Below are 12,773 nucleotides of genomic sequence, written 5' to 3' on the forward strand. Positions count from 1 at the left end.
ATTACTAGCAAGACTATACACGTTTTTAGAACAAGATAGTCGTGCATGATATGAAAAAGGTGCCAAAATACAGTAGAAAAGTGATTAATATCACATTAAACACATTAATTTCACACAATTAATGAACTAAAAACTGATAAAACACACGTCAAAAATAATGTGAATAAACACAAGGGGAAGCAATTAGAGAACCTTTCTCGTGTGTAGTTTCTATATCCGATGACTCAACAACAAATATTTTCATTTTTTTCTTTATTTATATGGGTTATATAATAATCCTAAAATACTTTCTGTTTTGAACATTTTGGACCCACCAGTTTTCTCTCACATAAATTACTTTATGCGTGTGACAATGTCTCGTTTGAAAGCATTCGTAATTTTTTTTTTTTTTTTTTACAAACGCATTCGTAAATTAGTTATTGTAAAAAATGTAGTAAACTAAACAAAAATGGAGGAATGAGCACATCACTGAGAAACAAACCAAACAAAACCGAACTGAATATGGTATCGCTCATCAGCCAAATTTACACAAGATGAAACTAACCTACCCAGCAAGTCCAATTTTTTACGAGCATTACACGGCAGTACAAGTTCAAAAATAAGATAGATACACAATAACTATGAGGTGTAGCCTGGAGATGATCAGATTACAACTGCGAACATAATATAGTTACATTGCTTGATTAACCTTGTCAGCCAGACAATTATTTCACCAAGGATCCATAGTCATGGCGGAATTAAACTAATGATTTAAAGTAGGCATGGTTCTCACACAATACAAATATACAATGCAGCAAAGCAAGCAATAACTACAGAAACAATGAGTTTAGGTTGTCTAATCTTCATAATCTTTGATGAAATCCAATTGCATGTATATGCCCAGATCCAATTGAGTGCAAAATGTACTCCATAAGTTCGTTGAAGTTTTGACAAGGACATGCCCTAGGAGAAACAAGGAAACTAAATGAACTGTACAACTCTGGATAATCAAAGAAAGAAAATTACACTAGAAATAATATGAAACTTTTCGTCTGAAAGAAAGCAGAAGCTAAGCTAAATAAGCAATTTACGCGTACAATATCAGATTCATCATGTATGATGAAATAGTGTGCAAATAGTTCCTCTTTTATACAGACATACAATTCAGCAAGTGTTAGAGCAGCGCTTCTAACCTAAAGAGGTCAATGAGCCTAGAAAACAGCATCTCTTAATTACAATTTGCTCAACTCGTCACCAAATGCAGCAACACTGTGAGTTTCTAAAGAAAAGACCTGCAGTCCTCAAACAAATTTTCTTTCAGAGTAAAATCTTAATTAGTAAGATACGCACATGTTAGTATTAAAAATGCTAACCAAATTTCCTACAGATCTTATGATAATATAACTATCATGATTGAAGAGATAATCATTGGCAAGCTTTTCTGCTCCTTACATAAAGACGCTAATAGTGAAGCAACAAGTTAACATCTACTACATACTACAATTATTTTAGATTTTTTTTTTTTAGGAAAAATTAACAAGAATAATCCCAATTTTTGACATCCTTCCTATTTTAATCCCATCTATAGTTTAATCTAGAATAATCCCAACTATTGGGTAACCCTTCTCAAAATAGTTTCAATTTTTTTTTTTTTTTAACCTGTCGAACAGGTAAAAAGAGTGATGTGTGAATTTGGTATTGGTTAGTGCCTCATAGCATGAAATAAGTATTTCCCGACCTTAAAATAAAATCAACAATCCATGGCATGAATTTATTGCCGTAATTCTGGGGTTGCTCTAGCAAATACATCTTACAGAATCCAATACCAGGCCCAAACTTGGCAAAAACCTCATTGGATAGGGTAGTGTTGCTTTGATATACAAATGCAAACCGACTATTGACCAGATGCATTCTCGGGCTATATCGATATGATGAGAATGAATTAATATGAATACACAAATGAACATTGGATTGGCATAGACAACAGTAAATAGCACTGTGGACATTACCTCAGGTAACTTGTGTTGTTGAGCTAAATGCTCAACATGGAGCCTCACGTTTGATGCAGCAACATACCACAGGGCACGATCGATGTCTTTGTATAGAGTGGAAACTATGTCAAATAAAGTAGTACTGCCATGTTCTATGGCATTCAAGATTGAAGATTCTCTATCTCTGCGATTCCTGAAATCAGACTATGCATTGTAAGATATTTTATAGCTACAGTTTCAGTTATTTACCACAATATTACATCCACAAGCTGCTGTGATCTGAGAATATAAACTATACAAGATATATGAGGCCAGATATATAGAAAATCATACACAACTATGAACAAGCTGTGACAAAGAAAATTACACACATAAAATTGCCACGGCAATAGCTCATCTAGCAAAAAATATGGAATATGCTTTATATGTGAAACAGTGAAAGAAGAGAACCATTAAATGCAGTTCATACTTGAGATATCGACAAAGCATGTGTTTTGGCCACAAATTGACTCTTCCGTGCATAGGAATCAAAGCATTTGGAGAAAGCTCCAAGAATTTGTATGTCGTATTAAAGTATTCCTGCAAGAAAAGTAAGCATTGGTGAGGTGATGAGATCAAAGTATAGCGGCTATAGCCTTTCAAGATGAACAATCTCTTCCTGCAATTCAATGTAGGGAAGCATGGAAAAAAGAAAAAATTAGCTACTCCCATAATTAGTTCCTGCTAGTTGAGTTCAAGCCTGATAATTTTTTTCCAATTATCTTTATTTCATTCAAAATTATAATGGGGGCATTTGTTTCAGGGTATTTATAAATAGGCAGAATACTCGGCACAAATAATAAGATGGTGTGGATAACATAAAATGATCCCCAAAAAAAAAAAAAAAAAAAAAGAAAAAAGACTATGACAAAAAAAAATTTGGGTAAAGATACACAATCAGCTTACTCCCATATTTCCACCAGAAAAAGCATCTAGAACCGCACTACCTTGCCTGCAACATCAGTTAATCAATAAATCTCTTAATACATCAATGGTTCAAACATAACAACAGAATATAACAAGATGCACCTATGATCAGAAAATTTAAGAAAAATCTTTCCTTTTTCCTGTACAATCAAAAAAAGTTTCCACAAATTAATCATAGAAACTACGAATGTATCTCTTTTCAAGAGTGCTAGAAACTAAATTTACAACATTCCTTGCTAGTTTGAACTATACAAGATGGAGGATTTTCCAGAAGCAAGCGCTCTGACTCAGATAAACATGTAACAAAAGCATATTCCCCGTCCAACAATTTTAGAACAGAGATCTTGTGAATATAGTCACTATATTCCAAGGAAAACATTGCACATTCGCACATGTGACTACCATGTACGGAGTACCAAGATATGAATATTTTAGCACATAAATTCTTCATAAAAAATGAAATTGAATTGAATAGCAAAGATTTCACACAGAATATATTTAGCTCTGCTTAGTACCTATATGTAACAGATCATAGAGCAATATTTCTATATGTATCTACTTTAAGAGGACCTTACCCAACACAATGATCACCAACAATCAGCGTATGAGTATTGATATGGAGCAATGCCATATGACCATCCGTGTGGCCCTGTTATTGAAAGACTTAAATCTATCAAACTTGGAAAATATCATCCTCCATAAGGACTAGAAGAATGCGGATAAACAACTATAGTACAAAATATACAGATAGCATAAAAAATCAAATAAATGTATCCAATAAATCATAAACACTTTTTAAATTCCACGCACCTATGGGTAAATTTAATTGTTCTACATAAATTTCTCATTCCATAAGTCTCATTGAGTAGAAGAGAGTCAAAAGCCTATAATTAATTTGAATAATGAAGCTTTAAAGTTTAAGCCCATTACAAAGTCCAATAAAACTGTAATGCATAAGACAATTTATTGGTTATCTATTAAGGAACTGTGAAGAATCAGATCCAGGAGGCCAGCCACACAGGTTACTAAGAGTATACCAATAATAATCCTGAGTAGTCGAGAAAAGGAATCAAGGAGTGTCCATGAATTTCTCCTTTAGTGACACTCAGGTTCTGGTGAGAGATATTTGATTAATAGAAACTAAATATAATCTTGGACAGTAAATCCAATAATGTAAGGATGTAATAGTTAGCCTATACAATACCAGGGCTGAAATGACTTGAAGTCGCTGGCCCCTAACATTTATTTCTTCCCCACCTGCAACTGATGTATACCCAAGAGACCAGTCATCTGCAGTCAAACAAAGTTATTATAACACTTTTGATCTTCATGAAAGTAGTTACTAATGAATTAACATTTGCTTAGACCCTAAATATAGATGCACCTCTATGAGATAATAACTTTCAGAGAGCTATGTGAACTGGCAAAACCAAAATATAGTGAATGGATTTCTGATGGTCCAGCAAATTGTATTCCACTATCATTACTTAGAAGTTCTTAGCACTAATCATTTGTTTTATTTACTTCAATCATACACTTGTCTTAAATTTGGAATTCATGTGTAATGAACTGATTTTCTGGGTTTATAATTCTGATTTAATAGTGCAAGTAAATAAAGATTAAAGCTTAAATTTTGATTGATAATGCCCAAAAGGTTACAAAATGATAGGTTGCTTTAGAGTATCACTCTCAAAATGGCTTTAGGCCATGACTCTCTAAGGTTTCCCTTCCATACAAATTTCTGCCTACCTTTTCCTTTCCCTCCTCTATCTATTTATACTAAAGCTAAAGACTCTAACCTAATAATTTTAGACTTCCCAAATTGCTTCTAAGGTTAGTCTATTACAGTATGATTAAATAACTAACAAATAAGCTCATTCATTAATATAGATATTCTTAATTTTATATGGGCTTGATCTTGAATCTAGAAAACAACACTATTAAGATGTAGAGCTGTAGGAGCGTAAAAACCTGCAAATATGTACCAACCCAAAAGTCCAAATCACAAAATGTGGAAGCCCCATGTAATAGTCAGTGTACCTCGTATAACAATACTAATGTATTGTTAACATAGGAATTGAAAGGTCTTGCACTCCATGAAGCTTTATATAGCTCACAGTCAGTCTCCTATACAGATTCAGAATATGTATATTTCTCCTGATACATGTTATGTATATTAAGAATGGTGAGACAGGATGCCTCCTATTAACATATTGTGAGCTTGCTACTTCTTTTGGGTCCCACCTATTTGAAGTTAAAGGATGCAGAAGTCAGTCCCCTTTTATTATGGTACAATGAAAGCTTTCTGTGTTGACTGTGGACATCTGGACTCTAGAGGCACAAAATCACATAGTCAATTTGGATTCTTGGCTACTTTATAGGAGTCATGTTTGGAGAGCAATGAAAAGACAGTTCAAACTTCAAAGCAAGATTTTTTCCTAATCCCTTCATGGAATAGATTTGTCGTTCCAGCTAAGCTCTGAAATGATGTTGCAGGAGCAAGAGAAAACAGGTCCAAATCAATCCCTCTAAGTACTTTCTATAATGATCTTAAAGCCAGAAACTACCAGATACAAACACCTGAATTGCATTAAGCACATTCTTACAGCCAGCACGATAAGCATAGACACACAAGATACTATCCATTGTGGATGAGAAACAGAAACCCCTTTCAGTGCAAGTCTCTGAAGAGAAGATCAGCTTACTACAAACCCCTTGTGGCCCCAAAATAAGCAGCTTACAACAAACCCCTCCAGATCAGTAATTAAAAAAGCTGTGCTGACGCCCAAGGTGCTGTGGCCCAAAATCTTAGAAAGGCCTAGGTGATATGTTTTCGATGAACACACAAGCACAAAACTGTTTAGTGCTAGCATTAACTTCATATCTGCAACTGTTTTTACACTCAGATTTTTATTTATTTTTTTATTTTTTAAGAATTGTGCCGCACTTTGATGTTGCGCACACTTCACGCTTGTGCTTTGTGCCTAGGTTCAGGCCCCTATCGGCTTAATGCACTTTAAGCCTTTTCAAACAATGCCAAAGATCCACTTCCTCTACCTAATTCAAACCCTTAACACCCTATAGCCTTATCCTAGAACTTTAGGTTTACCTATCATATACCTTCCCAAAACCAAACTTAAAATCTATCCTTTGTATAACTTCAAGAAACATCATAAATTCCCCTCGTTTACCAATAATCACCAATGCCACATGCAAAATTTTTTGTCTAAGCCACAAAATCAAACTGGAGATAGTAGACCAATGCAGGTTTGATATAACTATAGTACTATACATATTCATTCATTTATGAAACCTCGACTTGGGTATAGAAAATACCTTTTACAATACGATGCATTGTGTATTTGTGAGCCAATAAAATTGCATCAGGGTTGCATTTTTGAATAGCTGACAAACCTGAACAAATCCACAAAAGCAGTAAGTCAAATACAAGAGACATGATTTGCAGATCACTGCAGCTTTCAAGAAATGCTTTGCTACAGACATGTTGGACACGGCCTTAGAGGTATACTGAAACACATTTGAACCTCAACAAGCCTCGTCTGCAGAGAGATAATGACATTAAAAATTCACTGGAAAAAAGCTCTGACTGGAGAAAATATGCCACAGAACAACAGTATAAAAAGCATGCACGATTCACAAAAAGAGGTGCCAGAAAAACAATTCAATTGCCACTATAGCACATTCAGAGCACACAATGAATTAGTTAACTTATGTGACTCATATGTTAGCCAAGAGAACTGCTAAGTGGAGTAGCAATAATGGCCACTGCACCAATAATATTATGCTCACAGCTCAGTGAAGACAACAAACAAGACCAAGGAACAGGAAACAAAACAGGTTTTGATATTGGATCAACATTATATCTCAAGCAATCAAGAATGTAGGCCACATGCAATAGCTCTTTCATGAGTTTCATCAACGATGGCCATGTATGGCAACTCAAAATAATTCTCCTATCAGAACCAACATTCCTGGAAATAAAATTATGAAAAACATTGAAAATGACTTACCATCCACATGATCAGCATGATGATGTGTAACAAACACGATCAACTTTCTTGGTAAAGCTGCAATAATATCTGCAAGCTGATAAAAACAATGAGACATTTCTGAGTATAATATGAAAGTAGGAAAAAGATATACTACGTACATCATTCTTGTCATTTCTAAAGCTAAACAATCAAGCCATATAGTACAGATTAATATAAAGCTCCATCCAAGACAGGTCATCTATTAAAAGGAATGCAGATTGACTTGATATTGTATATTATGATGAAATAATATCTATATTGAGCAGATAGGAGTGAGAACACATAAGTTGAAATTAAAAGTTTTTAAACAGAGGTGTTATGCACCTCACCTCCTTCAAAGTTACATCAAACATCTCAAAGTTCAGATGTTTTCAGTTTGTATACCTAAAAGTGAAAAAGATAGCAACAGAGAATAGTAGTTGTCCAAGGCCCTACAACCTACATGGTAATATTTTGACAACTTAGATCTATATGTTCAAAGCAATAAAGTTCCACTTCTAATTATTAACATTTCTTGACAGAAAGTCAAGGATCTTCACAGCAAAATTTACCCTCATCCATCAAGTTGAAAACACCTAGACTTTCAACCATTGCCGATAATAGTAAGGAAGATCCTTGATGTGAAAATTAGACAAAAAATGAAGTCAATAACTTCATGAATAAATAAGATATTTGACATCCTATAAGACCATACAACTAATACAGGCCATATTGCCATTGTACATGTTCCCTTTTTTATTTGTGGGGGGTAAAGATGTTACTCTTCCACCAGATGTGACTAAAACCTTTGATATCTCATCTTCTAATAGGAATAGAAATAGATAGAGATCAACCAAATTTACAAATGTTATATGGATGGAGAAATAGCTACCCCTTAAAACTGTGAAGCAACAGAGAGGCATGATATATCTCATAAACCTCTTCTAGTAAGCTTATTTGCAAAGCCTTGCAATTGATGAGAAGCTATCAAAGTAGCCTAGTAGACAACATTGGAGTTTTTTTAATAAAAATAAATAAATAAATAATAATATTAAAAAAAACTCCCTCACAGCCCCCAAAAATAGATTCTGTGAAATTGAGAGAATTAACATATTGGATCTTCCCTGAAACTTAATGCATGTATACGTAACAGTTTTCTAAATGCATATATACATTATAGTTTTCCTTAATTACTCTGATAATTTCTGATTATCTTCCACTGGTGGCTTTGATAAATGATTTCCATTAATGGAAAGAACTACTCTGCATGGTCTTTAGTTTAATAAAAAAATATAAATTCATCAGGTCTTTCACCAATTCCATCACCCTAAGACTTTAATTACTTCAATTTCTAAAAATGACGAATACACTGCAAAGATGCAAACAGAAAAACCTTATATACAACTAATGACAGCATTCAGTAATTTTCAGAGAAGATATCTACAACTGAAGAAAGTAATGTGAACTTTCCTATCAAGCACCTGACATCCCTAAAAATGTCGACAATCCCTAAGCTTATGAACACTACCTCCAACCAAAAACTATGATTATTAGGATTCAAAAAATTAAACTCTCATAGCAGTATATATTTAAGCTTATAAAAATTATCCCCCAACTCTCAAAATGCATGTGATACACATTCATACATATGACGCAATTGCTTCTAGTATAAAGTTCCACACACTTGACAAGAGTGGGCTTCATTTTATGCAATATATCTACAAGGAAAATACCATTTTGGCAAATGTGCAGTGAATTGATGAAAGTTCTTTCAGAATTAAGTTCTAATGCTGGGTTGGCTAAAAGTTACCTCCTGATGGGACTGAGCTCTGCATCCAGGATCTATTATTAGTGCATCTCCATGAGCAATAAAATTTTTATCGCTTTCACTATTAGCAACAAACTGTGGAGCAATGACTACCAAGTTTGTAGTGGAGAAAGGCTTGCCAGTTCTACTTCTCATCGGTACAAGTCTGACACCCAGAGGATATTCCTGTAAAAGAGACAAAGTAATTGACAACACCTCATCAGAGAATGATTTCTACAGGTTTACAACATCAATTGGAATCAGCCACGATAAGAGAGTTGATGGTTTAAAGAACCAACGTAAATACAGACAAAATGGTCGAATACGTGCATGAGTTGCATCTCTCTTTGTAGCTGTATCTCTCATTAAAAGAAAGCATAGCTAAAACATAACTGCTTCATCAAAACAAATAAACAACAAAATAAATTCTAGTATAAAATTGATTCAACCTGGTAATTCAAATAACGCGGAACATCCCACTTAGAGTGTTTAGAGTCATGGGGAAAACCATTAACCACCAAGGGCCCCATACGATAACTATCCGGTGTTACCTCGGAGAGCCGTTTGGAGCAATTAGACCAGGAAATCCACTGGCATGCCACTGCATATGGATTTACTCAATAGAAAAGAAGAAGAAAAATAAAATATGAGAAGGTTATAAGAGCTGCAGATATAACAAAAATGCTTTATCATTATATCAAGCTGGCCATGAATTAATAATATCCCCATAAATTATGCACTCATTGACTGTTTTTTGTTTTTTTTTTTTTTTTTTTTTTCAAAAACCATATAAAGAAGATGAACAATACTACATCCAGATTTTATTTGTCCTGCTCACTTCTGTTCCGTACTTTGCAATACAGAGACTTACTCTCAACATGCGAATTTAGTTGTCACGTTGCTAGTTCAAATCGCAAAATCAATATAACTATTTATTTCGAACCAAGGCATTGAATAACTTCCAACCACAAAATGTTCTATTTATATTCCAATCTATCTATTAACTATTACTAAAACAAAACATGCTGATGTCATCAATTCCTAAAATGTCTTTATGTGTCAAGCTCTCATTAAACATTTTCCCTCCAAATTTACATATAATGTCCTCTTTTTCTTTTTTCTTTTTTTTTTTTTGCCTTTTCATTTTATTTGCTAGAAACTAGAACCAAGTAGGTATGAAACTAAAAATCTGAAGGGCTTTGACATCAATATTGTTGTGCTTCCACTCTAAATGTATAAGCTTATTAGATAATGCAATATTTTGTATGAAGTATATTTTTTCTAACCATAATTTTAGTATATTTTCAATAACATAGTAAATATTATGATGTAGCATTAAATTATAATCATTTAAAAAAAATGATATACATGTTTTTTTTATTTTTATTTTTATTTATTTTTTAATATCTATAGAGTAACATTCTCTATTTTTACAAAATAAAAAACGAGCTAATTCATGTTAAAAAGTTATCAACAACAAAAGATATAAAAGAAATATGAAAAAATTGTTTATCACCACCCAGCAACACGCAGGTACTAATCTAGTAAATAAAATAAATAAATAAATAAAAGTCAGAACTCACCATCACTACTTTTATCATCAAAGCCATAGTAGGCGGTGATAAAAACCGTATGAATCGGAGGTGCCGGTCCAAATTCAGGCTCTTCCACAAATTTCCAGAACTTCCACTGCCCTTCAACCAACCTCTCAACTCTAACCTGCTCTGAAACCTAAAAACACAAATCACTCATAAAATTTAACCATTCAATTTCACCGAAAATTCAACATACCAAAATAATTCAACAAATTCCATCAAAATAATAAAATGATCAACTATACTTTTATCAAAAAATTTAAAAAAAAAATGATCAATTATACCTGGTTTAAAGCCAAACTCAGGTCAAATTTCTTCAAATCAAGTTTAGCAGAGCATAATTCAGCTCCTTCAACTTGGATTTCCGATTCACCTTGTAACATTTTCAAATGAACAGAAGGAAAATCCCAAAGATCAGAATCAATGAAAGAATCATACTCTTCAATTCCAAATTTACGGGGCCTAATTTGCTTGACAACCAGGAATTCCTCGTCGTTTAGAGGGTTTTTGATGATCACAGCTAGTTTATATATCGACATTGTTGATAAGAAATATTAGGGTGAATGATTTATGTAATTAAATTGGGTATTTTACGAGGAACAAAGGGGTTGAAGTTTAAGAGGAAGAAAGCAGGAGATAATTGTGTAGTGTGAGTGTGAGGTTTGGTCATATTTTGAACTCTGTTTTTCTGTTTTTGGGAAGTTGAAAATGAACGGATGCATGCATTCGTTATTGGAATTTGGAAATATAATGAAAGTGAGCATGCATTTGTCAGACCATTGCCAGGGAGAAAAAAAACCTCTCAATCTCTCTCTACTCAATTTCTCACTCTTCTCATCCAATTCCTCTCATGAGATATTTTTTTTTACCACATCAATGCTTAAAAAAATAAAACTCCTCATCACTCTTTCCTCCACTATTTTGTTTACCCCACCATAATACACATCACTTTATTTATTTTCTATACCCTAAAAATTAGAATTTCGTGGGGCCCACCTCATTACTATTCATTTGTATTTCCCCTCACCGTGTGAGAGAAATGAGAAGCTCTCATATGTGCTTTTTTTTCCTCTCACTAATGGGGAGGTTGAGGAGTTATTTTATAGCTCTATTTTCACTCGTGAGGGGTTTTTCCCTCACTGATGGTAGTGCTCTTATTGGAAAGATATTGAGGACTTTTCTATAAATTGATACTTTGTCTTCGTGGGAACTGTGAACTCTCTTTAAATTTACAAGTTACAAATATAATCTACAGAGTAGCAGTCTTGCAACCCCCAACTTTTGCTATGCATATATGGTAACTCTCTTGAAAAAAAATTATATGAAATGACCCTATTTAAAATTTTATTTCACTTATAAACCTAATTCATTAAATTGTAAATAAAAATTAACTATGGTTAGATTTTTTGTAAGAAAATAAAATAAAAAACACATACAAAAATTACAACCACCAACTATCCATCCACACCACCACCTCCACTAGCCAGCCACCATCTCCCCCTCCCCCTTCACTGCCAGCGCCTTAGGTTCCTCCCTTCGCCGGCGACGCTATCCTAGCCCCACCCCGATCACCACCCACCAAGAACCCCAAACTTTGTCTACAAGGCCGCTCTTCTCCACCGTACCCACCACAACCCCATCTCTTTCTCCTCCACCCAGATCGAACCCAAACTGTCTCGATTAGGGTTTCGACTAAGGTGGGGTGGTTGGGGTTAGGGTTTTGAAACCACCTTACCTCAGTCAAAACTCTAAACGGATGGTGATTGTGGTTCAATTGAACCCCTTATTTAAGATTGCGGTGGGAAGAAGCGAGAGAGGGAAGGTCGTAAGCGGGGTTTGGGGCTCTGGGTGACGGTGGGTGTAATAACCCGTATTTTTATACGTATATTAATTTAAAATATTATTTTATGAAGTATTTAAATAATTCAAAATGAATTATTTATGGTATTTTAATAATTCAAAAAGGTTTATTTTAATTAAAAATCCGTTTTTATTTATTTATTTGTTTTGGAGATATTTTATTTTACCATTTAAAAACTTGGGGCATATTTTATTTATAAAAAGGAAGTTTTGAAGTCAATAGAGTTTTAAAAAAAGTCAAATGCCAATTAGAATAGGAGTAGGAATCATTAAGAGTAGAAAAGGAAATTAAGTTAGGAGGATTTTGAGAGAGAGTATAAATACCCATCTTTTGAGCAAATTCTCTCACAAATGCCAAAAAAAGTCAAATGCCAATTAGAATAGGAGTAGGAATCATTAAGAGTAGAAAAGGAAATTAAGTTAGGAGGAAATTAAGTTAGGAGAATACCCAAAGGTAAACTCTCTTTCTCTCTCCTCTTATTTTTCATTCCCCTTAATTTTCCCCCCTTCCCCTTCACTCACCTCGCACACACATCACCACCAC

At 33.9% G+C, this 12,773-nt stretch overlaps 1 protein-coding gene across 3 annotated transcripts; it reads right to left on the minus strand.

Annotated features, from left to right (window-relative positions):
* Positions 1 to 782: 782 nt before the first annotated feature.
* Positions 783 to 11,384, minus strand: LOC110715403. Of its 3 annotated transcripts, XM_021893995.1 has the most exons (13): positions 10,654 to 11,383; positions 10,358 to 10,505; positions 9,224 to 9,375; positions 8,778 to 8,960; positions 6,968 to 7,043; positions 6,273 to 6,350; positions 4,141 to 4,226; positions 3,512 to 3,585; positions 2,916 to 2,961; positions 2,440 to 2,549; positions 1,989 to 2,163; positions 1,173 to 1,271; positions 783 to 942 (listed from the first exon to the last, which is right to left on the minus strand). In XM_021893995.1, the coding sequence occupies exons 1-12, from the start codon at positions 10,906 to 10,908 to the stop codon at positions 1,212 to 1,214; spliced, it is 1,443 nt and encodes a 480-aa protein (XP_021749687.1). In that variant the 5' UTR covers positions 10,909 to 11,383; the 3' UTR covers positions 783 to 942; positions 1,173 to 1,211. The 3 variants fall into 3 exon arrangements, with proteins under 3 accessions (XP_021749687.1, XP_021749682.1, XP_021749692.1); XM_021893990.1 differs by having other exon boundaries at positions 783 to 1,271; XM_021894000.1 differs by lacking the exons at positions 783 to 942; positions 1,173 to 1,271 and having other exon boundaries at positions 2,051 to 2,163; positions 2,421 to 2,549; positions 10,654 to 11,384.
* Between the last annotated feature and the right edge of the window lie 1,389 nt (positions 11,385 to 12,773).

This window comes from Chenopodium quinoa, unplaced genomic scaffold, assembly GCF_001683475.1.
Source record: "Chenopodium quinoa cultivar QQ74 unplaced genomic scaffold, ASM168347v1, whole genome shotgun sequence".
Classification (NCBI taxonomy): domain Eukaryota; kingdom Viridiplantae; phylum Streptophyta; class Magnoliopsida; order Caryophyllales; family Amaranthaceae; genus Chenopodium; species Chenopodium quinoa.

Bases quoted from the DNA above. Each gene is read 5' to 3' on its own strand.
- LOC110715403 (XM_021893995.1), bottom strand. From the start codon at position 10,908: ATGTCGATATATAAACTAGCTGTGATCATCAAAAACCCTCTAAACGAC. The intron at 7,044-8,777 runs GTAACTTTTAGC...TGTTTTTATCAG, and splicing joins GAGCTCAGTCCCATCAGGAG to CTTGCAGATATTATTGCAGC. The intron at 2,550-2,915 runs GTAAGCTGATTG...CTTTTCTTGCAG, and splicing joins TTTCTGGTGGAAATATGGGA to GAATACTTTAATACGACATA.